The sequence below is a fragment of the Takifugu flavidus genome, chromosome 8 (genome assembly GCF_003711565.1).
Source record: "Takifugu flavidus isolate HTHZ2018 chromosome 8, ASM371156v2, whole genome shotgun sequence".
Lineage (NCBI taxonomy): Eukaryota > Metazoa > Chordata > Actinopteri > Tetraodontiformes > Tetraodontidae > Takifugu > Takifugu flavidus.
The window spans coordinates 9,809,759-9,834,376 of record NC_079527.1 but is presented as its reverse complement, the minus strand read 5'-3'; the positions used below and the strand labels follow the sequence as shown (position 1 = coordinate 9,834,376).

General features: G+C 48.5%; 1 protein-coding gene across 2 annotated transcripts in view; it reads left to right on the top strand.

The window, feature by feature from the left end:
• Positions 1 to 24,618, top strand: part of LOC130530543 (ERC protein 2-like) — a 109,065-nt gene that overhangs the window by 62,135 nt on the left and 22,312 nt on the right. For both annotated transcript variants that reach the window (XM_057041795.1, XM_057041796.1), the window contains 3 exons: positions 10,539 to 10,686; positions 14,501 to 14,659; positions 17,815 to 17,877. In XM_057041795.1, coding sequence (XP_056897775.1) covers positions 10,539 to 10,686; positions 14,501 to 14,659; positions 17,815 to 17,841 — 334 coding nt within the window. In that variant the 3' untranslated portion in view covers positions 17,842 to 17,877. The remainder of the gene's footprint in view (positions 1 to 10,538; positions 10,687 to 14,500; positions 14,660 to 17,814; positions 17,878 to 24,618) is intronic.

Genomic DNA, 24,618 nt, shown 5'->3' with positions numbered 1-24,618 from the left:
TGACCCAGATTGAGTTTTAGGTGTGTTCCTCCCATTGATTTGAAACAGATCTTCATCTCGGTTGCTCTCCAGGCGGCTGGCGATCACCTTCTGCTCGGGCTTAGGAGGATCTCGTTCGGGCCCGACGACCGGAACACAGGCCTTGAAAGGCCTTGAAAGATTTCCTCTGAAGACATAATGCAGACTGTGTTTATTTGAAGCTCAGTAAACAGCAGAACACAGTCAGGTGAGCAAGCAGTTGTATAACGATGACAAATTGAACCCAATAACAATATGAAATTTTAGATGGGGCCCACCCAGCTCCATGTCAACCCCTCTATTATGAATTAATCCAGAAGCTTAGGCGGTCTGCTAGCATTACAGCCATTTCCCTGCCAGTCAGCATTGTTCCTCCCGCTGAGGTTGGGAATGTATTCCTGAAGATGACGCGCACAAACAGCACCGGTGCCACTGGTGCCACACAGATGCTGCAGCAGAGGGTTCCTGTGAATCCTTGGCCTCTCCGTAGGTGTGTTTGTGAGTGTTGTGGTCCGCGATATCACAGACCAGAGGAAATTCCTGGAGAGGATGCTCACAGCGTGTTTGGGGACTGCGGCCGGTTCTGATTGCCTGTTGCTCCTGATGTGTGTTCGGCTCTGTTTGAGCATGTCAGACGGAACCAGTTGGTGCCAGAGCTGACAAACACACACACACACACACACACACACACACACACACAGGGAGAGATGTGGGGGTGGGGTCTGGAAAAACAACATGCTTTTTTTATGGCGTTGAGGCGTAACATGAAACCTCGGACAAACACTGAGTAATAAAGCAATTGTGGCGCATTGTTTAGTTCCTCCTCCTGGCGCGGTCTGTTTGTCGGACTCGGAGCGTCTCGGCTTCCTGACATCAGTGTCGTGATATGTCACGTTGGGAGTTCAGCGCAGGATAATTACACATGCACAGGAGCGACACAAACACGGCGGCATAAACAGTGCACACGGAGGATAAAAGCCGAGAGCGGCGCGGCACAGAAACCGACCTAAACGTGGCCGCACGACATCCGGACATGTCGGTCTCGTTGGGTTTTATACCCAGATTTCCCAAATGTTTGAGGCAGCCTCTCAGTGGTGCAGAGCTGCAATCATCCTCTTTTGCATCTTCCTCAGAGAGCAGGAAGGAGACGTATCGCCTGATAAAACCTGGAAATAGAATAGCATGTGTGTTATCCATGCCGGAGAGTTATTGTGCATAACACAGGCCCCAAACAGCGAAACAGACACTGTGTTTGCAAAATTTACAGCACCCTCGTACATACCCAAACAAAGCTACGCATGCACACAAACACAGCGGGCTCCGGCGTTGCGTCTATGCAGCTGCCGAACAGCTACTACACCCCTGATCGTTGGCAGGGCGTCAACGCCGAGGCAGCACTGGACTTAATGTCAGATGTTCTATAAGACAAACTGAGAAGACTTAGCAGTAAATCTGCTGGATCATCTGGAGGGAAGCGAGAGCTGATTCATAAAAAGTCAAGAGGAGGTGAAGCTCGAGGCGTGCCGTGTAACTCGAAAAATGATGGTCTCCCTTCCAGGTGATGATGAGGACTGTAAATGTTACAGACTGTAATGAACGTCCTGTTCTAGTCGTCTCTCTCTCTCTCTCTCTCTCCCTCACACACACCACCAGAGGACGGAGCAGCTATGTGTGTCTGATAGTTATCTATCTGTAAATCAGGGTGTCTGTCAGCAGCCATCTCTCGGTGCTCCGACGCTGCACATTTTTGTTATTAAAGCGATCTGTTCAGAGGAAGCCACAGGCCGGTGTGGGCCGACCCGACCCCAGGTACCGATTCTGCATCCGCTGCGTCTGCGGATCCATTTCTGCTTCATGCACCTTGTGTCTGGGCGCGAAGGCGCGCGGCGAGATTAATGGCAGACCCGAGGCAGCTGCAAGGGTCAAAAAGCGGGTGCACTTGGCGCTGACAGGATCACAAGGCGCACGTTTGCTGCTTCATGCACGCACTTGTATGTTCCTGCTCGCGTCTCCGGCTTGAAATGTTCGGTCCCTCTCTCTCAGCCCACAAGCATACGTGCACTCTGTTTATCCCCAACACGGTGAGCAAAGACCCCAAACATGTCAAAGAACACTCAAACGTGCACGGATAAGGTGTTGGAGCCCGTCGTCACCCCCCAAAAGGTTATTCACAGCCACTTTACACCTAACTGTCTGCCTCTTTTTGGAATTTAGACAGCTGGTGATCAAGAAATGCTGTGACACAACAGGCACGATCTGTCTACACTAGCCCCGGTGTACAAATTACCCAGATTATAGAGCGGTGCGGGTGTGTATCTGGGCGCGTGTGCACGGGAGAATGCCTCCGCACCCACGCGGGCGTGTGTTTTATTGCCTCCATCCATGCACCCTAGAAAGGCGCGATTGGGACTTTATCTGTGTGTCTGAACACGCTCCGCGCGCCCCACCGGTTGCGTGCGTGTCTGTGCGCACTGACAAGGAAATAATGGTGAGGTTTTTTTGTTTTTTATCGGAGGGCCAGGTAGTAATCATGCGACTCTTTGATCCTGTGATCCTCACTGATCTGTCTAAATATACAGCAGACCTGTCCAGACCTGGAAACAGCTCCTCTAATCAGCACCCTCGCCGGGTCCAGCGTGCGTGTCTGAGTGAGAGAGAGAGATCTTTCATAATTTCTTCCTATGACTACATTTCCCTGCTTTAAGGGCTCCGAGGCCGCGTTAATGAAGTCCATGCAAATCAGTATGTGGTTGGAATTCAGAACAGATCTCTCTGCTGTTGCCTTTTTACTTTGTTTATTCGAAAAGCCTCCTAATTGGAAGCACGGGGTTTTCTACGTTTATATTAATTCCAAATCTCCACCTAAGCTGTACATTTTGGAGTGAATCTGTGTGGGTTTTTTTTTTGCCACATTTATTTGAATATGTGCACATGACACAGCACATTCGGGAAGGCGGGCGTGCTCCTGACCTTATGTTGGCTTTGCTAATGGAAATTCAAAAGATTCTTTTTCCCACTCTGGTCTGAACTTTGCTTCTGTTTTCATTTCTGCAGCTTCATGCAGACGACCTGGTCCGTCGATCCCTCCATGGAGGCGGTGCGGTGGGCATTTAATGATGGGGGGCATTTAAAGAATAGGGGACGTTGAAATGTGCTAATTTCTTCTTGATTGACAGATAGATGGATGGATGGATAGATAGATAGATAGATAGATAGATAGATAGATAGATAGATAGATGGATGGATGGATGGATGGATGGATGGATGGATGGATGGATGGATGGATGGATGGATAGATAGATAGATAGATAGATAGATAGATAGATAGATAGATAGATAGATAGATAGATAGATAGATAGATAGATAGATAGATAGATAGATATTTCCTTGCTTGTTTTGAAAATAGATTTTTTTAGGAAATGTAGAACTAATATAGTGTGTTTATTTGTGCTTAACCAGTAAGTAAAAAAGTCAGAAAAACAGCAGGATGGGCCAACCCACAGCTGAATCCCGCTCTGTGCGCACCTGCATTTTCCACCAGTGCACGAGAGTGTGAGCCACAGCAAAATACCGCCGCTTTTGGGGGGTTTTTGGATCTTTTTTAGGATTAATGCAGAATTAGTGGGAAAAGTCGCACATTAACTTGTGCAACAAAGTCCTTTTTTTCCCTCCAAACTCTAAAGAGTCGGATTCAACCCATTTTGTCGTCTTCTCCTGCAGCTTTTGTAGCAGTTGAGCTAATGTGGGTGTGATTGTAAATAACCGTGATGGGCTGATGGGGTGTGGGGGAAATGTTAGCTTGACCTTGCTCGTCCTTTACAGGCTGACGGGAAATGGACCGGTCCAAGCTCCAAGCAAAGCTATAATTCTGAGAGCCGCGAGGGCCAAAGGAGCGTGCACGCGCGCTCAACTCGCACAGACCGAAGTCCTCGCCGTGCTGCAGCGACCACATTAATTGGGTTGTGTAATTCTTTGGCAAAGCATTGTGGGAAACGGCCCGTACTGATCTGTCTCTTTGCCTCAAACCGCTTTTTAAACACGGCCTCCCGTCGTCCTGACAGCGCTGTCCAGGAAACTGCTGAACGTGTGCGTGTGTATACGTGTGCGTCGGAGCGTTTGTGTCGCTACGTGACGTGCGTGTGCGCATTGTGTGTCTATGGCTCCTTTAAGGGAAGTGTGTGTGGTGGCCTCTCATTCCACCGCATGTCGGCTGTGGTTCAGCTGCGGTGCACCGCCTGGCCCTACATTTGGAACACAGAGAAAATACACCAGTGGTACTTGCTCCCACCGTCTCTGGACCCATCTTTCATCGGTTTGTGTGCGAGTGTGTATTTTGGATGGACGTTTGTGTGGGTGCGTAATTGTGAGTGTGCGCACGTGTAACGGCGCGGAGCTGTGCTGTACTCTCTGCCCCTTATATTTTAAGGCTTTCTGGCCCCCGACGTTACGAGCGCGCGCAGTATTTCCAGGCTGCAGTCAGACGAGCAGAGTGAGAGAACCCAAGCGGAGGGCAGGAAAGGCAAGAGGAATGAGGAGAGAGGAAAGCAAAGCGGGTAATTGAAGGGTTCAGGGTATTACTTAGGCCAAGGATGGCTGTTTCAACGTGTTTGCATAACCTCCTTGAACTTAATATTTAGCCCCACGCTGGAGTGAGTACAGGGCACAGCGGAGCCAAACAGAGAAGGATAAAGGGAAGGAGAAGTGGAATGATAGAGAGGTCCGAGAGCAGGGCTCAGGTGATGCCATTCTTTAGTCCTCTCTTTGGTTAACAAAAAAGGGGGGGGGAGTGAAGGAATGAGGAAGGAAAAATCAAAAAGAGGGCACAATAGTGTCGGTGCTGTGGCTGAAAGGCCTGTTTGACCGGGTTATTGTATCAACAGAATCTGTTCTAGCCTCCTGACTGCGGCTCTCGAACCTCTGTGGGATGAGAAACACACACAGTCACACACATCATTTATTCCGGAAAGTGTGTGTAGGGGGATGTTGCAGACGTCCTGCTACTCCAATCTCTTCATTCATTTATACCCGTTTGTCTGATTTATTTCCTTCTTTTGCATTAGCACATTCCCGAAGCGCAGGTCCGATTGTTATCTCATTCCGCCCAGTTCGGATTTTTACGGCCACGCAAACGGGCCCGGTGTCACCTGACGAGGTATCGGACCCTTTATCGTCCTGTGTGAAAGCAGCTGCGTGTGTGACAGGTGGATCCACTTTTTATTTACAGCGTCTGACCCGAGCTGAAGGAAAGCGGCTCCGCGGCCACATGTTCGGGCTTTTGAAGTCAGAAAACGGGAGAGGAGGTTCCGGGACCGAGTTCTGGTTAGATCAGAGAAATGTGGGCAGTCTGGGGCGATATAACTCATCAGTGTTTATACTGAGGCCTCGGTGCACTTCCCTGACGTGTGTTGTGCATGTGTGCACATCTGTGTGTGTGTGTGTGTGTGTGTGTGTGTGTGTGTGTGTGTGTGTGTGTGTGTGTGTGTGTGTGACTGGAGCAGTGTTACGCCTTTTTTGACCCTCACCTCTGTTTCTCAGATGACAGGGCATTTTAAACAACCCAGCTGCTGTGTATACGTGTGTGTGTGTGTGTGTGGTGTGTGTGTGTGTGTGTGTGTGTGTGTGTGTGTGTGTGTGTGTGTGTGTGTGTGACTGCTAGGCAGGGGAGCTCTACACGTGTGTGGTACAGTAGAAATGGCTGCCTTGTTTCTTTGCCTTGGGCAGACACTGTCAGTCAGCTTTAGTGCCGATAAAGATGAAAAACAAACCGGCTGTGGAAACTTTTTTCTGTCCCTGTGGGTTGAAAGTTGAAGCCCACCTGACTGTCGGGGGGCTTGTGCAGCGCCTCCCGCCTGACAGGTTTGGAGGCTGGCAGTGGATTCCTGGCTAATGCAACGTGAATTGTGTTTTTCTTGCGCTGATGTGAGCGACTGAGGCCGAGGACACATTTATTCCCCGCGAGGTCGTCCGAATGTGAAAAAGCTGCCATGACATCATCGTTTCCAGTGACGACATGCCGGGCCTTGTTTATTTACCTCCTCTGTTTTTGACAACAGGAATCCCCCGGCGTCCCGCTGATGCTCGAACAAGTGATGCAATTGATGCTGGTCGGTGCGGAGCGCTAACAGCTCGAATCGGCGATGACGACGGCATCCAGAGCTTTAACCTCGGGGGCGGGGTCCGCGAGATCTTTATTTGTAAACCAAATTCACATGGAATCGCATTGATCTGGTGGAGTACGGGGCTTCCAGTATCTTCCATCGGCACGTCACTGCGGATACGGATGCTGATTGCGGCTGGACGTGAATGTCCGTGTTCGCGTCCGACCTCGCGGCGTCTTTGACGGATGCACACTCCCAAGCGAGTGTTGTTTGTCAGGAAATCAGTCCTGCGTCTTAGGTTAATTGCCCAGGTTAATTGTAGTCAAACTGTATTTACAGATGTTTTTCTGGAGCGTCCCTTGATCCCGGTCTCAATGCTAGCTAGGCTAATCATATGCATATGTGCATACACGAGATCCTCGCTTCCACGGCCACCTGGTCTGTCTCTCCTTGTCTGGGTCTCACTGCCTCTGGCTGGAATGCAGCGCTGGCCGTCTGGTCCCGCTCATCCCTGGGAGCAGTCAGCCGTCGCTCCTCGTCCCTGCTACCACTCTAAACATTTGGCTAGTTTTGGCAGATTTGTTGATTTTTGTCCCCTCGTATTTTCCCTGTTGTTGCTGTAAAAGTGATACATACTTTTTCAATTAGACCCCCCCCCCCCTCCCCCAACTGCACCAACCAGAGACCTATTGTGGGAGTGGGAGTGAGCGGAGTAAGTGGGTTGTATATTTTATTAGTGAAGTGAAAACACACACAACTTGGCCCAGTTCTGGGGGAGCCATCTGCTGTCATGGACTTTGCTTGGGAAGCACAGCTCAAGGTTAGCATGTAAAATGTATCGCTCTTGACTGAGGCTCAGGATTATCCTGCGCTGTCTAACGTAAATGTTCAGATATTGGACTTGACAGGTTTCTTTTTCAACCCAGACAGGCGTGCAAGTTTGACTGGTTGTAGGAAGATGAATACACACACTCTCAAAGATAAAAGATAAACACCAGCTTAGATTCAGTAAAACACACTCGGGAGGAATAGCATGCATTAGCATGCAGCTAATTCTAACTTATGGTAGCCACAAGTTAGACTAAAAGCATTCAGCCAACACTTGTAGCTGAAACACAAATTTACCATCTTTGCCGACTTTGATGTAAGGGGACAGAATGTAGCCAGAGCGTGTGTTTTATGTTGGAAATGGACATTTTCCCCTCCTCTACCGTTGTAAATAACACAGTTTTCCAAGACCATAAATAATTATGTCACTCAGCCATGCCTCAGTCTTATGTCCTCTGCTTGCTCTCACCGCAGCCTCTAGGTCTGCCTCAGCAGGAGCCCTCGGCCTTTCGCTGCACCCTCACGCGCTCCCAGGAAAAGCCCTCATCATGCCCGGGAATGTCTGCAGTGGCCGACAGCAGAGCGGCACACCATCGCTGACTTTAGGTTTAGATGTTCTGGAAGCGGCTAGCAGCGTCCTCTCTGTGTTTTCACGCACACAGCGCGTCGCGTCTGCACGCAAGGACATGAAAGCAGCCGGGTGTGCAGAGGCAGGCAAACATGCTGCAATTGAGGACAGACAGTATTGATGGTTCCCCCGGGCATCGCCTGGACTCATCTGTTTCTGTCCCCATGATTCTCCATGCTCATAATTCCAAGTTAGTCATAACAGAAATTTTAAACACGCATCCCTCAGCTGTGACACCCCGGAATAACACGGAGCACACTGGGCTGATTTAGAAGAGGCTGACACTCCTAGATCTTGACGTTTTTCCCTCTCGGCCCTCTCATGCAACACAGGTGGCATCATCCCCAGTCCTCTTTCTCACCTTTCCCCTGACGCACTGTCATTTCTTTTTCTCCTGCTTTCTGACAACATGTACACATGTTTATGCACATTCTTGACCCCATCTTAACCCCCGTTCCCTTTTCCCAGAAGTCTTTGTGAGATTGCCGGCTCCCATCTGCCCCTGTGACATCACCGTTGTCTCAACGGCCGACCCACCTCCAAACCCCTCATCAAAGTCCCGTCATTTTTTATTCCTTTTGTGCTAAAATGCCCCCTCCCACCTCGCCGACTCCATACCCTTCTTCTCTTCCCGCCTCGCATTCCTTTTCTTTCACTCTTTCCATATTGTCTCTGCCCCCCCCCCCAACCCTTTTCCCTCTCACCTCTCATCGCATGGTCATGTATTTTAGCCATCCATCTCCCAACTTCGTAGACTCAAATGTCTCAATATGTCCCAGCAACCACGGAGCTTCAATTGGAATCACATGTTGCAGCCGAGCTGAGGATTTCACCCCTTATAAATAAGATGTCAGTCGGGTCTGCGCTTCTCCCGCAAGTTCTCCTTATCCTGCTCTCTAATACTAAAGTAAATATGAGGAATGTGAGATCTATGAAGCTCCTAAGTTGTTTATACAAGCTGTGTTTACCTTGTCAGATGAGACTTTTTGCACCAGAGGTCTGGTGGCGTGATTTATTTGTCCTTTTATAGGATTGCCTTATCACTCAGCACATGGGATCTGACTTTTAAGAAGAATAATGGCTTTTTGGTCAGGACAGCAAAGGAGAAAATCAGGATCATTTTCCATGTTTGTGCAGGACGCGGAGAACAATTCCAGAGAAGATGTAGTTCCTACGCCTAGAGATCGTCCCTGCATGTGTCTGATAGATGAAGACCGTCGGCTAGATCCATCCACGTTGCAAGTGTGCGCTTCGCCAGAGGTCAAACGGTCACTCAAATTAGATGTGATTAAATACTTCACATAGTTGTGCACGGCTTCAAAGTCTGTTAGCAATCAGCACACACATGCTCGCACAACGGCGGATTAAAGATGTGGGAGACAGAGTTAACAGGCCGGCTAATCACAATAATGTCCTCGTTTTTATTGTTTAAGGAAGACATCACTCAGCAGAGTTCCGCAGTACCAGTCGAAGAGCCCCCACAGACAGACACCGCTGTAATCTGCAATGTGTCAATGTGGAGCCTGGAAGTGATTTGGCTTGCACTGAGGCATGCTAGCCACTGTGGTTCTGGGGTTTCATTCAGCCAGGCTCCAAATGTCTCGGGCTAAATTGCACATTTGCTGTTTTGCATGATCATTTGTGATGAAGGAGGGAGCCACTACTGGAGTGTATCTTTAGCTCAAAGGTCCACTCGCTGCCTGAAACCAGAGATTGTCCAGCTCCTGACACTTTGTGCACTCTCAGACGCGACCTGGCGAAAGACTGTTTCCTCCATCCCCAGAGCTGAGGACACAGGGAGGAGATGGATGTGTGTTTGTCTTTTTCAGATTTCACAGATTAGATAAATCTGGTGGGGTGGTTGGGGGGGGGGGGGGGGGGAGGGTCAGTGCCCCCTCAACCTTTCACCCTCCGCTTAAGGACTCAGGAAATGATGCCCACTTCTCAGTGGATTTATTCAGCTGCTAGAGATTTTTTTCCCTTTTTAATAAAATTCATTGAATGAATGTAACGATCCACCAAAACCACAGATGCTCTTTACTGAATCCTGTCTTGAAAAGCAACATTGTGAGCGTGACATTAGATGAAGTAGAGGAAAGAGATAAATATAATGAGATTTAAACATATTTCTCTCATTGGTAGACCAAGAGGACGTCACTGTGTCCGTGCTCTTTCCCAGACTCTCACACTCATCGTTTCATGGCGAAATAGTGATAAAGAATCATTCATGAGTCTGTTGTGAGTCCCATCCTGTGTCCCTGCGGTCAACAGCGGGGAACCAATGTTGTATATGTCTGCTCCTCCATATGAGTGTGTTTGTGCTCCTGAGTTTACAAGAGCCGACAGACAGAACGTGCATTTCTCACAACATCCGATTTACAGCCTCCTGTTTGATGACAAGGATAGTAATCACCAAAGAGGTTACGCAAGGCGCTCCCTGCAGACCCGTGGGCGTGTGCGTGTGTGTACTGTATGTCTGGTGGTGACGCTCGCTGGAATGCTTCCTCTGCACCTGTAGACAGCCGTTTGTTGCCACCCGCCTCCGCCACGCCATCGTGGTAAGTAGTGGTGACAGAAGAAAGATGTCATATCCTCCCCGGCCTGCTCTATTATGCTCCATTACATTGTTACGTAGCCGTGAGTCACGCTGAGGCGAGGACCAAAAGACAGCACTTAGCAGACCACTTCAAAGATGTCTGCTTCTTCTCTGTGGAATTTCGGCCTCCTCTTTAGGGGCTTCTGCTAACAGCACGTTTAATGGGACATCTGCATATGTACACAGGCCACAGCAGATGTTAGCGGGGCGCCTGGGTGCGTCCACCTGCCTGTTTTGTGACCGTAAAATATGTTAACTTTGCCCATTTCTGGGCAAATGAGCATCGGTCCATCTGTGCACGTGTTTGCTTTCCATTTCAAAGGCGGTTCCATTTTTGACCACTCGTTTCCGTTTGCTGCCCTCTCTCAGGCAGCAGGCGCTGCTGGCGGCCATCAGTGAGAAGGACGCGAACATCGCCCTGCTGGAGCTGTCCTCTTCCAAACGCAAGAAAGCCCAGGAAGAAGTGATGGCCCTGAAGAGGGAGAAAGACAGGCTCATGCACCAGCTCAAACAGCAGGTACGTCCACCACTTTGGACCACCAAGTATTTATAAGTACACGCTAAGTAAACACGGCTAAATTTATTGCCCCCGCAGTCTAAAAGGCAGACTTGTGTGCGTGCCTGGCCTCCGTGGTCACCGCTCTGGGAACCAAACAGCATAGCGAGTCCCCCTCGCCTGTTAAAAAATGACACAGAGAACCGTATTTACCAGAACCAGATAGTAAGCGTTCCCCACCTCCCACCACGCTAGCTTAACCAGACCCTTCAACCAGCCTGATTCATAATCACAAACACGAGTCGAACTTCTCTATGAACCATCAGACTGCAATGAGAGTTGTTAGCGCTGTCCAACCCAAAGACGTACATAACTGTAGTGAGTCACCGGCAGAACTCTGTTTCACATCCGTCGGTCAGCAGTGATAAATGGTCGCACACACTAATCTGTAGCTACGCACCCAGTAGTATACCCTAAGGTTGATGAAGGTATGCGGGTAATAACGGCCTGGTCAGACCACATCAGTGACTGAGCTAACCTGAACGCTAATGATAATTAGCTAACAGTGGGGAGCGCATATATAGTCTCCTGAGTCACAGGGGCTTCTGGGAAACATGGGGCTTTTAAAAATCAGCAGATGCATGTGTGGACATATGTTTGGTACTGCCCCATAAACACTAAACAGCTCCTAGGGGGTGCAATTCACTTGATGGAGTTTCAAGGAAAGCCTATTATCTGTTTATCGCCATTCGATGCGTCATGTTTTCCCACTGGCGAACCGGCAGTTAGGGTCCGATCGGATGTGATGGGCTGTAATTGCAACGGTGCAGCCTCGAGGCCGGGAGCTCACATAAAGGTGGGGGGAGAGAGGAAAGGGATGAGAAAGGAGCACATTCTTTACATTTGCCTATTATTTCTCACACACCAAAGCCTCGTTGGTCTCAACAATGCAGGTCCGTGCTGCGTCTGGGTGGGTGGACGGGCGGGCGTTCGACCGGTTGTCTGAAATGTGTCAAGGAAGCTGAAAAGAAAATATTTCCCTTAGGCAGTCTGCTCCCTACTTGGTTTCCCTTCATTCCACAGAAGGAGCTCCTTGGAGACTCCGCTGAACGTGGCGCACACCAGCTCTCTGTCTTCTGACCCATTGACACAAATATGGGATAGGTTGCGCTCCCCTGATCCTCGGCGACCAATAGCGGAAGGAAGCTGACCAGGAAATGCCAAAGAATTATGGTAGCCAGGGTCTCGCAGGAGAAAGCTGATCTGTAGACAACAGATAGATTTCCAGATAGCCGTGCCCCGCGCGACCTCTCCACGTCCTTGGACGCTCTCGTACGCGTGTGCGCGTAAGACAAACTTTCCATTCTCAAAGACTTCGCTTGGCTTTGAGGGAGCGGTCACCTTTGGCGCAGACACACAAAACTGAAACCGCACAGACGGATGCAGACTTTCATCTCCGAATGTTTAGACTTCCTCAGAGGAGAAAAATCTCCCCTCGTCATAGAATTCTGCGCACATCGAAGCGCTGAGCGAGTTGGCTCCACTCTGAACCCAACGGGAGAGGAGTCCTCGCGTCCTCGGAGGCGCGTGACTCCTGTGACTCCTTCCCTCCCCTCCCACCTCGTCACGGTCTTGTTTTTTCGGAGATTTATCATTTGAAAGGGTGGAAATGATCCAGGCACTTCCAGCAGGATCACCAGGTTTCACTGGAATGAAATGATGATGTGGCGGGCACGCGCATACACACACACACACACACACACACACACACACACACACACACACACACCACACACACACACACACACACACACACACACACACACAATTGATCAAAGGAGACTTAATTATTGTGAGAATGGGGCAGCCTTTCCCCAGCTGTATGTTTGTTTAAGGCCCTTTTTTTGTCAGCCTCTTGTGTCCATATGTGTTAACACAACTCGGCTCTAATCAGGACAGGCTTGTGATTTACGGAAGACTTGGATTGAGGTTTGGGATGCAGCTGTGAGCACAGCAGTGGGATCATCAGTTCCATGTTTATACCAGCAGCTGTACTTTGATACACATGGAGAAAGGTCTCGGTGCGCACACGTCGAGCCCGGGTCCAATCTGTTATGGTTAGAGATGTCAATGAAGAACTCTCCTCTTAAGCGCGCCTGTTCCGAGCTTTCTACGAGTTCCACGAGCGGGCCTGGAGGCCATTACCGAGCTGTTTACTTTGCAAAGCCTCTAATTAACACTAATTAAAGCACACATATTCCACCACGCAGACGTTTTATTTGCACACACCTCCAGTAGACGTGCACGCAGAACTAGGCCTGTGTGAAGAGCGCGCTGCGGCGTCTGCGTGAAGCGGCTGCCCTGGCCGCACAATCAGACTCTTCCAGAAGTAATCCATCATCTCATTCCTTAATTTGTTTTTGTGTCCCCTTGTCATTAGATATTAAATGCGCGCACGCATGGCTGAGCTCTTATTCACATAAATATGGTTGTAATTACAGTAGGTGAACGGGAAAGAGCGCAAGTTCTTGTTAGATTAGCAGGAAGGAATAAACACACATTAGCCTTTTGGATGGCCCCTCGCCTGCAAATGGCTTTCAGGGATTTTTCCCTGACGAGGAAACAAACCGCGTTACTGGGGGAGATTCTTGTCCGGCGCTGCGGTCCACTAGTTTCATCAGCGCCACTGAACATGACAGTCATTGACGGGGCCAAATAACAGGTGTCAGCGCTTTAAGTGTTGCATAGCAGCCAGGCCCACCCAGTCACACCTGCTGGTGTCAACACCTGAGGTCAGAGAAGGCCGCTCGCCTGAATACAGCCATTAGCTCCTCTAACCACCGGTCTGGGTCTGTCCCAACCCTCCTCCATTCCTCACTCTTCATAATTAAGCCCCTCGCACCGCCGCGTCGGGCTTCTCACCTTATCTAAACCGCTGCCCACCATTTTGATCCACTTGCAGACCTTTGTAAATATCCTCCACGCTGTCTCCTGTGATCATGACGGGCTCATTTCCTCAGTCGTTGCCTTATCTCACAGAAATGTCCCCAGGCTGCTGGCTACTGTAACACCATCTCCCCCCTGTCTTCACGGCTGACTCAGGCTTTCTTTCTTTCCTTCCCGCCGTGGCTGATATCTCCTTTAAGACAGGAAATCAGCGCCATTTGTGCTTGTGTTCATCTTTCCCTTTCAATCACCTTTATCTGAGAGCAATCCAGGCTCCTGCTCTGTAGCGGCGTCCACCCTCGGGGGGACGTCTCTCCAGCTCAGGGAAGGAGCCTGTCAGCTTCTCTGCACCTACTCTGTCTCTGTCCATCTTCCCGGCAGCTGCCTCGGTGGATTTTGACTGGTTCTAAACGTTTGTCTGGCTGCGGCTCTTATCTCCCTGCAAAGCCGCGGTGTTGGCCCGATGACAGTGTTTTTCACAGATGCTGAAATACACACACACACGCACACACAAACACACACACTCTCTCATTATCCATTTATAGACAGGCATTTTTGAGAGTAGTTTTAATAAGTAATGTTTAAATGGACTAGAACTCTCATGGCCAGAGGCTGGATTGTTCACTCATTAAATGTTCCCGTTGGAGTTCCTGGATTCATCTGAAGCATCTAAAAGATCATCTACACTTGACATTTGACAGCTTCAGATTCTTACCCGCTTATCAAATGTTTGTTGCACCCTTTATCATATTTAAAGTCTTTCAACACGTTCGTTCTTTCTTCCTCTTTCCAAGAATTGCTCAGCTCAGTCATGACAGGATCTCTGACGCTTTGGGAGCGCCGGTGGCTCCGAATTCATCACGACCGCAGGTTTTCTCCTTCTTCACAGACTCAGAGCAGAATGAAGCTGATGGCGGACAACTACGAGGAGGACCACGCCCACCCGCAGCACCACCCTCACCATTCCCACCACTTGCATCCTGCGAACGTGCACCCGCGGATCCTTCCCAGAGGCCCCTCCCAGGCCAATCACCGATCACCCATGGAGGTCAGTGTGCTAAAGGCGCTTCACGCCTGCCGTCAGATTTGTCTTTTCGCCCCAAGTCAGAATCGAGCATCAAAACCCCCTATTTCATCTCCTCGGCCTCATCCACGTTAGTTCCTGCCAAGTCAGAGTAGATAAGGAGCCTGGAGGAAACGCTGCCAAATGAGCGTTTTGATTGATGGCATTTATGTGTGGGATTAATGTATGTATCACTCACCTCTCGTACGAGCACATATCATATCCAGATTGCGCGGCGCTCCAAACCCTCCGGCGTCTGTTTGAAGCTCGCTATTGCAGCGTTGGACATGTGCACGCTCATGTGTAGATGCTCACCGTTCTCATCTTCTTTAAAAGTGCGTCCCAGATGAATTCCCAAACAGCAGGAAGGATGATCTTTACGTTAGATCCCCGTGCGGGCTGCAAAGGCAGCTCAGACTTCTCTATTGATGTTGAGAGGCTGCGATCGAGGTGGGGGGATTCCAAGCCGTGAAACTGTGCGCGTGTTCCTGTGTGCGTACGTGCGCTCGCGCAAATGTACGTTGGGAGCCTTCAGCCAAGAGACCGGGGATTTCCACCTGGGTCTCAATGCCCCAATATGTTATACGTCCGTATTTTTCTTGATTTGGTAAACGTCTCTGAAAATTGCTGTCTAATTTGAAGTCAAATATGCACGGGGATCCCCCGTCTGTAACCCCCCCCCCCCATCACTCTCACATGCACACAGTTCTATGCCTGCATCACCCCACACATGCCTTGGCAATATTTTAGAGCTGTGGATCGCTGGCTTTAATATTATATTAGACTTTTATGCCTTTAGAACCATATTGGTTCCTTAAAGAATGCAGGGGTCTGGAGTTGATTGGTGTCCATATGGCTGACTCCCAGTCATGCTGGGGCCGTGCTTATAGTAGCAGATTTTTGCAGCATTCTTCTGCAATAGCGGTTTACATTGGGGAGAAATATTCTGTACATAGAACATTACTCCTTAAATGCACACAGTAGTCCAGGAAGAGCAAATATTAGTTTCTAAACATGTCCTTTAAAAACATCCACACGTCTCACTGACCTGTTCAGTTTTAGTTCCACATCTTTAGTTTAACAAATGATTGAGCCTGGTCCTGCTCAAGGTTTCTTCCTGTTATGGGAAGGTGTGTTTCCGTGTCAGTGCTGCTTGTTCAGGCTCAGTTGTGACAGACCGTCTGAATGAAGCTGTGTTGAAGTTTCCAGTGGATGCAGCATTTTGTGTGGCGTGTGTGCTCCCATTAGCGGTTTAATCATTAAAAGTGTCTGGAAGGGATCAGACCCCAGTGTCACGCACTAAACTTACTTTGTGAAGAGTTTCTATGGCTACAATGGGTATTTTATCCATTATTGTCATGTTATAAAAATAATCGAAAAAGGAATTATTTCATAGTCCTTCTCTCCTAAAGAGGTTTCCTCTCCTCCTGTCCTCTCATGTATCGATCGGGTTCCTCCAAAGTCGACCTTGTTGCCAGAGGTCATCTAAACTCCTCACCACACACTCATGCGTGTGTGCAGATTCATTTCCTCTCTCACACAATTCAGATATTTGTTGACATTCCTCCACTTTTTGCCCCTTCCTTCCCATCGTTTATATCAAAATCCCTTTTCCCTACCTTCTAATTCCTCTTCACCCCTTTTTTCTTTCCCCATTCCCCCATTTGTTTTCATTAAATCCTTCTCTCAAAAATAATGTCGGAGTATCGCCAGCGCAGCCGTTCCCTTGGAGAATGACTGATGATGATAATGATAATGATGATGAAGAGGGTCTGCGCCCTCACCATGGAGACCACAAAGCTTTTCCAAGACTTTACAGCCTCTAGAACTTTGAATAACAATGACCTCACATGCAATTGTCTTTTCTTTTTCTTTTTTTAATGTGTGCAACTGTTCACACGCATGCACTTCATGCACGTCAACGCAATTACGGACGCAGGCACAGAGGATGCAAATGCAAATGTCTGTGCCTTCCTCTGGGCGCAGGTGAACCCTAACTGGAGGAAACACCACTTGAAGTTGGAGCCTCTTGAGATGCACCTCATAACTGGTCACAAAAGGACGGGCCCGTTGTGTTTCTCTTCACGGGCATGTTGTTCCCATTTGCTCATGCCAGCACCGCTGCCAGATACTTGGCAACGGCCTCAAAAAGAAACCCAGAACAGCCACAAAGTGTTTATCACAGAGAAAATTATATAACCATTTTTTTTCCCCTGGTTCGCATTTATGAGATGTAGCACATGATATTGTCTTGATTTTGTGTGCGTGCGTGTGCGTGCGTGTGTGATGAATCTGGACGAGTTATACAGCATGTCTGGCTGTGTTTACAGAGTCTGTCACTGCTATTCACTGCTTTTTAGCATTTAGCTTCAGACATATTCCACTGAAAAACCATTACATCTCTTGCTTAGCTGCTTAGATGTTACCTATTGCGTTTACTGAGCCTGTCACAAGCACTCCGTCAAACCCGAGGCTCCACGCACCGAGTCCAACTCACCGCATTTTTTTTTTTTGCCCGCATAACGTTAGCTTCGATGCCGCTTCGCAGAGGATCAGTCTAATGTTGTATTGGCAACCACTTGGCAATTGTGAAGGCACCATTTGATTTGCAATGTTGCTGTCGGAGTGAATTAGCGTTCTTGTTAGCAGGGTCTCTGCCTGCACAGCTTCAGCTCAGAGGAAACCCATGGTGTGTTTAGCCATTGTTTCCTCATATTGTGGAATCTCTGTCATGATATCATACATAGCTCGTCTGAACAGGAACCAAAAGCACGATTGTTTTGACTGAAAAGGGAATATAACACGACGCATTGAATGCATTATGTATGTTAACACACTAAATATGTTAATGTCAGGGTTGTTTTTTTTTGCAACTTTATTTATTTAAACTTTATTCAGGAAGATTGACATATGGAAAGATCCCGTGGCCTCTGTAACCCACCTGAACTGTTTGTTCGTTGCGAGTGTTGTTCCTGCTGTAGCAGACGGGTTCGCCTGTAAACCAGGCCTGAGTTTATGCCGTTCCCCGGGCACATGAGGAAAGGCTCCCAGGACGGACCCATGCTGCCCAAACTCAATTCCACACTCAACTTTATCATTTAAGACTCATGATTCTCTTTGTTTTCATGCTTTATCTTCAGGACGACGAAGAGGGAATATGGGCCTGATGGCCATCACCATGGCGACGTACCAGCCAGATCACAGTAAGTGTTTTTGGTGCAGGTTTACATCCTGTTAGCATTTGAAGTAAATGTTAGTAGCACCTGGCTGTCAGAAGGTTGTGGAACCTGGCTTTTTGTCCCCTACACACACACACACACACACACACACACACACACACACAGACAACATTCGTTCAACCTCAAATGTGTGCATGTCAAGTGTGTACGCTGTGTATGGTGTGCACGCTGTGGTCACTGGGCAGTATTAGACTATACACTCATCCGTCATTGGTGATAAAACTGACACGCTGAGAAAAGCCAGGGATGGACATGTCTGTCCGTCTACCCCCCACATTTTCCAGTCACAATAAAGTTTAACCACGCCACCCACCCCCTCCCTGTTGTGTGCCAGTGCGAGGGGTCGTTAATTACAATACAACACAGACCAGCCATGAAGGCCTGTTTTTTTTTTGTTGTTTTTTTTGAGGCGCTGTTTCTGCAAAAAGCATAAAACAAAGAATGCAGACTCATAAAGAGTAATACCTGTTAGGTCGGGGGTGGGGGTGCTTATATTAATACCCCCCACCACCATCGCCACCCCCCATTTAGATACCATTGAGAGCAGACATCCAGAGGAGCTGGTGCTGGGAGGGCCGACGTTGATGCCTGTTTGGGAGAGAAAGAGGGAACAACATGACGTGCTCATAGTTTCCAGAGCATCCCCCCCCCCCCACCCAGTGATCCACAGGTGGACCATCACGAGCAGCGTCTGCCTCCAACCTCACTGACTTAGTAGTTTTGCACTTTGCAGTCCTGCCGCTTTAGGGATTAAGAGTCCCGTAGTTTGTGCATGAGCAAAGGGTCGGTCTTCCTGCAGCTTTACTTAGCAGCCATGTGCGTAAGCGTGTGTGTGTGTGTGTGCGTGCGTGCGTGTGTGCACGTGCACACAAAAGCAATGTCGAGCTATACACTGCTGGAGCGGCCCGCATAGCCTCTAATCCAGTCCATGTGTGCTGAGAATGCAACAGTGTCAGGATTCACCGTAATGAACAGACCACACTGCCCCCTTCCTCACTCTCTCTCTGTCTCTCTCTCTCTCTCTCTCTGTCTCTCTCTCTCTCTCTCTGTCTCTCTGTCATTCTTCTTTTTCCATCAATCCCATTCTTTCCACCTCTACTACCACAACTTCCACAAAGGTAAACCGAGCGCTGGATCCCCGGCTTCGGTATTTCAAATCAGATACCTATGATGGCACGCGTTCGCCTGAATGTATATATACGTGCGCATTAGTACTTTTTATCCCTATCTAATAGAATAAGCTCAGTGTATTAGCCTTTAGCACAGCGCGGTGTTGTGGCTAGCCGTATCAGTGCTACTCATCTATCCACTGCTGTTATTCTGGCAGCGCATAATGTGAGTGCAGCTAACGCGTATTAGCCAGCCTCTATGTGAGAACAGATGGGAGCCATTTAGCGTTGTGTAGCTACAGCACAATAAGGCCAGACCTAATCCCCATATCCTGTCCCTGAGTGAGCACTCCCTAATATGAACAAACAGAGATGACAGCACTGATAGACAAATAGCTGGAGCTCTGTGTGCCTTCCAGTGCGTATTTGGTGACTTTGCCGACATGCGTGCTAATGCGGGTGTTTTCTCATGGACCGCCTTTCCTCCCAGTGTTATGTGACATTTTAGAGGTTTTTGGAGGTCCCGAGCACCCAGGTGTGGGTTTATACCCAAGATACTTCCCGTCTGGGGGACGAAGATGAGCTCTGACTGGCTGGAGGCAGCCGCGAACGTCCTGCTGTTGATTACAGAGGTTTTGTTTATGCTCTTGGCCTCCTGTCCCCCCCCACCCCCAACACCCCTCCCCAACTCCTCCACCTCTTTTTTTAATGAAATGTGAATGTCCTTTTGGATCAGGAACGAAGAGGGTTAGAGGGGGGAAAATGTTGAAGGAGAACTCTGGGCCAGAAAAGTGAAGCAAAGAGGGAGGTGGGGTTGGGGGGGGGGGTTCTGGAAACATTATGCTTTTATCCCACCGTGAAGTTATTTGTACTGAATGAAGCGAAAAAGACGCTGAATGGCTTTCCAAGAGGGGACAGAAATATGTTTGTGTATGTTCATGTGTGGAGAGAGAGAAGGAGCGAGCGAGCAAGACTATGCACAGGAAGGACTGAGGCTTTGTTCAGGTTAAAACAAGTCAGGGACATGGCTTCAATTTGCCCGTGCTGTGTTTGCATGTCTACAATATGAAGTCTTCCTGCATCTATATAGGAGATTAATGTACCTATACACCTATAGGTAAAGCAATTTTCTACTTTACCAATCATGTGGACTTTCAGTCTCCATTATTAAAGTATATTGATGTTGTGCAGCAGAAATAAACACACAGAACTCTACCAATTTCTGCAATAATGCACATTCCTCCGTGCCAGCGAGCCCGCCCTCGTCTGCTGCTCCCTTCTGTGCGTGTTCATAATGCAACATAAACACGGCTGACGAGCATTTGTGGGAAATAGCATCGCCAGGCTGAGGCACAAGAGTGCAGTTATGTTAATGGCCGTTTACGCATCGCGCTTGTCTGTTTGTGGTGTTCTCGCTCCTGTTCCAGAAAGACCAACTACCTGTTGGCTGTTTAATTATCGCTGGAAAAGTGGTCGTCTGACATTAGCACTGAAATGGTTGAGCTGGCTCTTTCAAATCCTCTCCTCTGTCTTCCCGGTTAAACTGCCAGTGTAAACAGTGATTACTCCGATGCATTAATTATGACAACCCCGTGGCTCATGTGTTCACGTCAACTGAAGACATATTAGCTCAGCCTCATTAAGATGGCACACTGCTACTCTTTAGCCACCCAGAATGGAGGAGAAATAGTGTTCACGTTGTTAAAGTGAATTATGCTAATTTTAAAGAACAAAAACCAATGCGAGTTTTATAAGGCGATTTCAGACGCATGCTCCTTTCACAACAGCCAATTGACTAAATTGTCCACCTGTTCATTGACAGCTAGATGGGCTGTGCATTTGCACAGTGTGTGTTCCTCACCGCACGTGTGCAGGCCCTGCACAGCCCGGCTTTGGTGATCAGTGAACCACAGCCTGGAGGTCAGCAGAGGCGTCTGACCGAGGCCGTCCCTCAGCCAGCTATCAGCATCCTCAGTCTGTGGGGTCAAAGGTTGTTCCACCAGGCTGCAGAAATCTGGAAAAAGTCGGCACCTGAGCGGTAGCATCTGTGCGCGCCCGCATGCCTTTACAATCCCAGCCCATCCCGGAACGGCACCTGTGGATGCTGCCAGCTGATGGTTTCGGCCGCTCTAGCCGCAGTGCGAGCTAGCATCCTGGGTTCCATCGTCCCACCTGCATCTCGGCCAGAAGCTGGTGATGAATTTGTGCCTGATTTATGACACACGTTATTAATTAAGCAGTTGGAAAGGAGAGCGGTGACAGAGCCGCTGTTTGTGTCTGAAACTGCAGACAGACGGGACTCAGAGGCGCTTCTTTAGCCACAGCAGACAGCAGGAGGGGGTGCGAGGCAGACAAGTTTAGTCCTGCTTTTTGTGTGGGTTTTCTTGAACACGTGCGCAGGAGAGGCCACTTGACACCTGAGCTGTGGATTATAGGCCAAATTACTTGAATAAACCTTGATTTAATCCAAAATTCAGATAATTTAATAAATTCCGGCCCTGCGTACGTGTCTTCAGCACTGGTAGAAATGGCTCGCTGGTTAATTAACTGCTTTACTGACTCATCTTTTGTTGTTTCATCCTTCACATATAACATGGGCTTTAAAGTTTCCTTTTTAGGAGTTTTGGAGTCGTAGATCTCCACCGCGACAGATCTCTGCAGCGCATGTGTCTCCTTTTGAACTGCTGGCTGATACGTGCTCTGACCTCACTGGCTTTATTAAAGCCAAAATGCGGTATCGAGTGATTTTCCCTGTCAGTGATGTTGAGGTTTGCAGCTCGTGTGCACAAACGCGTCTGGCAGGAGGACGATAAGCACTTTCTTGTCTTTCTCTGCTATGTAATCAAAGCGACACTGCGGCGTTCTCTTCTTCATAACCGCAATTTCACCGGGGTTTATAAATCTGCGGCTTTTCTGATGTGACCATACTGTACGTGGAATATGTAACGTTAAAAATAATATTTAGGTGCTCCAAAGGATTAAAATAGCTAATCAGATGAATGACAGGGCCGCTGCAGATGGACTTAAGATCGCCCGTCCGTGAGGGTCGTTGCTTCGCCGATGTTCTTCATGGTTGAGATGATGTAGAAGTCAAACCAGGAAGTTAGTTGGTGATTATTAAATCTTTTCCTACGCAAGATTACATCGAGAGGGACGGTATGTTGCTAACGGGGGTCCAAAGTCGGAGCTGGTTTCGCTGATCAGCTGGTTCTGCTGGAGCACCCATCCTCACCAGTGACTGGAACTGTGCCAAGAGACCAGCGCGCATGAATGAATCTGGGTTAATGCTGGATTCAACCCTAATATTTTTAATCAAACATTTGCAGGCTGCAACAACTCCTCCCAGCCCGTCCATCCATCCGTCCGTCTGTTCAGACAGGTGTGACTCAGTCTGAGTTGGTAAACTGCTTCTGTATTTTGATTTGTCTCCTTTAACTGTTGCTTTTTTACTCCTGTCAGTTCTTACACTTTCATTTCTGTTTTTATCCGTTATTGTCGTTCGTTCCTGAAATGAGAGAATAGAATTAGCCAAGAATTAGCCAAGCGCTAACAGGGGAAAGAAATCATTCTTGCTGTGGAGTCAGTGTGTGTGTGTGTGTGTGTGTGTGTGCGTGCGTGCGGAGAGAGAGTATGAAAAAGAGAGAACAGGAGATTGGCAGGATTATAAGGGTGTTTTGGGGGCTTATGGCGCACAAAAGCTTTTCCCTCAGGAGAAACTCACACCTGGGGAAGGCCCTCGAGAACATCTTTGTGTTTGAACGTCAGAGCAAAAAAAAAAAAGAAGAAAATCATTCCACATAGGAAAAGCAGGCGACTGTGGAGGTCAGAGCCCCTGTTCAGACCCTGATGTGGTTGGATGGATGGGGGGGGGGGGTGAAAAGAGTGAAAAGGGAATCACAGAAGTCTTTTAACTGGTAATTTTCCTCAGACATCCTGTGCCCTTCCCTTCCCGTCTGTCTTTAAAAAACTCAGAATCACGCACGATCCGTAGCCTCAGGTGTGACATTTATCATATACAGCCGTCCCATCTCATGGGGCGGTGGGAGGGGGGACCGAGGTGTTGATGCAAAGACTCACTCTTGCTGGAGTAATTATAACACACTTAATTACTATTTACGCTGTAGCAGTCACTTAGAGGATGTTGTATCTATAAATCAATCGTGACGTACTTGCTATCGTGCGTCTGAACTGCCTAATAGAAAGCAAATATTTTCCATGACTGGAGCCCCTGCCCAGTTCCAGCCAAACCAGAGCTGCTATCAGACCCTCCTGATGAAATTAAAGAGGAAAACTAACAGAAATTTACCTGCTTCCTCCCGCTGAAAGTCGTCCAGCACCGGCTGATTGAAGGGACTTCAGAAGGCCGGCTATTGCGGAGGTACTGTAATAACATCAACAACCTTTGGGCTGCCACTCAACATTAGGGCCTGACCACTAATTGGGCCTTGTATAACAGTAGGCCGCAGTTTATTTCTCACGCTAGTTGAGCGGCTTCCCGAAGATCATCCGCATCCAGAGGGCTCGTAAAAGGGAAAGATGTGCCACGGTGCCATTTACCAGGGCAACACCTTCCTTTATAATCACCGGGTTGCAGTTCCGTGACTCATTACAGCTTACTTATCCTCAAAAGAGCAGGCTGATATTCAATCTCGGTGACCCATTCACACCCCATAATGTTTGCTGAACTTCAAATGCTGAAATAGGTCACAAGCTTATTGCTGCAGGGTACCCATATGACATGGCTAGTAAAAGGTTTTAAAGCCTTTGAGTCTTAGGGCTACAGAATAAACTTCTCATTTGGGCCCCATGTTGAAATGTGTAATCGCTCAGAGTCGAGTCTTTTCGGCCCGTTTTTGTCAGCGAAACGTTAGAATTTGATACCGTAGCGGCCTCTCGTTCTCCGTCACATTAGCCCAGACAAGCAGATTAGCGCTTTGGGAATATGTCACCGCCGTAATCCTTGTCATCAAACCAACAGGTCGGTCTCCCACTGCAAACTATGCACTAATAGCTGCACTTTTTTGGGGTTTTTTTCCGTACGGCTCGGCCAGATTCTCACATACGCGCAACCTGAAACACGGGCGGCAGAACTCGCTCTCCCTCTGTTATCTGGGCTTGTGGAAAAGCCATTCTTGCAGGATGACATTCAGCACGGGATTAAAGCCCATGTAAGACCCTCCTCAGTTTACAGCCCTGCTGCCAAGAGGGGATCTATACAACCACACACTCTCATGCAGCTATGTACACACTGGCAGAGATGCAGCTGAACACACATGGGCATGGAGGAAAAAAAACTTTCTTCTCATGTTGTGCACCGAAATTAGTCACAAACATGTATAAACACAGCACATACGTAAACACACATCTTCCCTTTGTCTCGCATCCCAGAACTTAGGCTTCTTTTTTCTTTTCTTTTTTATAAAACATGAAACTCTTTGCCAGGAATGAGCCACCAATTCCATCTGTCTGCAATGAAGCCCCCCCAACACACACACAGCCCATACTGTTTGCACTAGCGTTGCCAGTACGGACAAAGGAGATGAACAGTTACAGTAGACACGGGATTGAAAGCGAGGCTGGATTGGAAACAGACTCT